Source organism: Aegilops tauschii, chromosome 6, assembly GCF_002575655.3.
Source record: "Aegilops tauschii subsp. strangulata cultivar AL8/78 chromosome 6, Aet v6.0, whole genome shotgun sequence".
Lineage (NCBI taxonomy): Eukaryota > Viridiplantae > Streptophyta > Magnoliopsida > Poales > Poaceae > Aegilops > Aegilops tauschii.
In genome coordinates, this window is record NC_053040.3 from 64983044 (window position 1) to 64985213 (window position 2170).

At 53.3% G+C, this 2170-nt stretch overlaps 1 protein-coding gene across 1 annotated transcript; it reads left to right on the forward strand.

Moving 5' to 3' along the window:
- Window positions 1-684: 684 nt before the first annotated feature.
- LOC109759085 (cell division cycle 20.2, cofactor of APC complex) lies at window positions 685-1964 on the forward strand. The gene is made up of 3 exons (XM_020317920.4): window positions 685-1196; window positions 1299-1577; window positions 1677-1964. Exons 1-3 carry the CDS (start codon window positions 1050-1052, stop codon window positions 1905-1907), a joined length of 657 nt encoding a protein of 218 aa, XP_020173509.1. The 5' UTR covers window positions 685-1049; the 3' UTR covers window positions 1908-1964.
- The last annotated feature ends 206 nt before the right edge of the window (window positions 1965-2170 follow it).

Below are 2170 nucleotides of genomic sequence, written 5' to 3' on the forward strand. Positions count from 1 at the left end.
TGTTGGGTTGCAGCTTGCTCGAGGGAACCATCCATGGCCGCCCTGAGCCTTTTCGTGTGGAGAAGGATGAAAAAAAGGTAGGTGATGGGAGGAGGTAGGGGAAAGGGAGCGAGCGGAGGAGGTAGGGGAAAGGGAGCGACCCGCGCGGCCATGAATCACGGGCGGCTTCGTGAGGTGGGAGAAAAAGGGAAGAAAAGAAACGAGCGGCTGAGGAGAACGAAGAAGAAAGAGAGATAAGGCCCGAGATTTGTTAATGCGTGTCACTCCTTACGTGTCGCGATCTGAATCGCTAGCAGCTGCGCGCGTGTGGATGCGACCGGCCGAAGCGCCCCGGTCACAAACGTTTACCTTTAAAATTCCCTAACATTTTTCAAAAACGTGAATATTTTTTTAATCTATTATTTTTTTAGAAAATAGGAACATTTTTATAATTTCAATTTTTTTAAATTTCTGAACTTTTATAAAAATAAAAAAGAACTGGCAAGAAGAAAATTTCTGCCATTGGCCCAGAACGCTATGTGCGAAGCGTCCGCAAATCGACGCAAAGAACGGCGAACAGGAGTGTCTAAAAGAAAACGGCGAACAGGAAACCCGACACGGTTCCCTCAAAAAAAAAAAAAACCGATTCGCGTGCGTCGTTACGCGGTGCCGGTGCTAGCCAGAGAAACGCGGGAACGGGGTACCCAACGGCTATTTCTCGCGCCCTTTCTTCTACTTTCCCTCCCTCCTCCCGTAACAGAATTTTCTCTTCTGCCGCCAAGCAATCCATATCCACCCGCCCCCCGGTCTGGCGAGCGAACGGATCCGACGCTCGCAGGAACGCCGTCTCGATCGCGCGCGAAGCTCTCCAGGATCCGCCTCACGTTCAACGCCCGTTTGGTTACTGGTCCCCTGTCTCGTTTCTTGAATCTTGTCCGCGCGCGTGCTAGTCTCCAGGATCTCGTTTCTTGAATCGATTTGGCTTACGGTTTCTTGTCGATTTCCGGGTCGAATTGAATCGCTCTGTTTGCCCTAATCTTTTTCGCATCGATTGTTTCTTGCTGTTCTTGATGACTCTGACCGACATGACATCACCAGAGAGTAGCAGCGGGCGATGTTTGTCACCGTCACCATGGCCGCCGCTCCAGGAAGCCGGCTCGAGCCCCTACATGCCGTCGCTCTGCTCGCCGTCCGGCAGCCCTGCCGTCAAGCGCTATGTGAGTTCTCGATCGCGTGCCCCCCCTTCGCCTGCGCCCCGTGCGTGGAGGCCGTTCGACGAAATGCCTGACTGAACGGGTTTAATTCTTCTTGCTTTCCAGGGCGACAGGTTCATCCCGAACAGGTCCGCGATGGACATGGACATGGCGCACTACCTTCTGACGGAGCCGAGGAAGGACAAGGAGAACGCGGCGACGCCATCGCCGGCCAAGGAGGCGTACCGGAGGCTGCTACCTAAGAAGCTGTTTAACAACCACACCAGGATCCTCGCTTTCCAGAACAGGCTGCCTGTGCCTGCCAACAACTTCCTCGCAGAGCTGCGTGCTGATGCGGCTTCCATCCAGGACAAACCGGCTAAGCAGCGTCGATACATACCCCAGGTACGGACGGCACGCTTTGTTGTGGGGTGCTCATTGGTGTTCCAGTTTCAGTGATGATTACTGACTCTAGCTATGTACATTGTAAACCTGATGATGCAGTCTCCAGAGAGGATGCTGGATGCGCCAGGCCTCGTTGACAATTACTACCTCAACCTGCTGGACTGGGGAAGCGCCAATGTGCTGTCGATTGCACTGGGCAACACGGTATACCTTTGGGACGCCTCAAGTGGCTCGACATCTGAGCTCGTTACCGTTGAGGAGGATGACGGCCCTGTCACTAGTGTTAGCTGGGCTCCTGATGGCCGCCACATTGCTATTGGCCTCATGTAATGCCCCGGATTCGACGCGTCAGGTGTCCGCCAGTTATTCGCCATCGTTGTCATGTCATTTGCTTTCGTGTGCCATGTCATCATCTGCATTTATTTGCATGTCTCTCAAAACTTGCGTCCGTTCGGGTTCCCCGGTTCTCTCCGTTGTCCGTTCTGAGCCCAACCACACGCACGTGCCCGCGGCACCTCCGAAATATTATTTTATAAGTGGCCGAAAAATGTTCTCGGAATGGGTTGAAAGTTGGCGTGCGGTCTTATTATAGT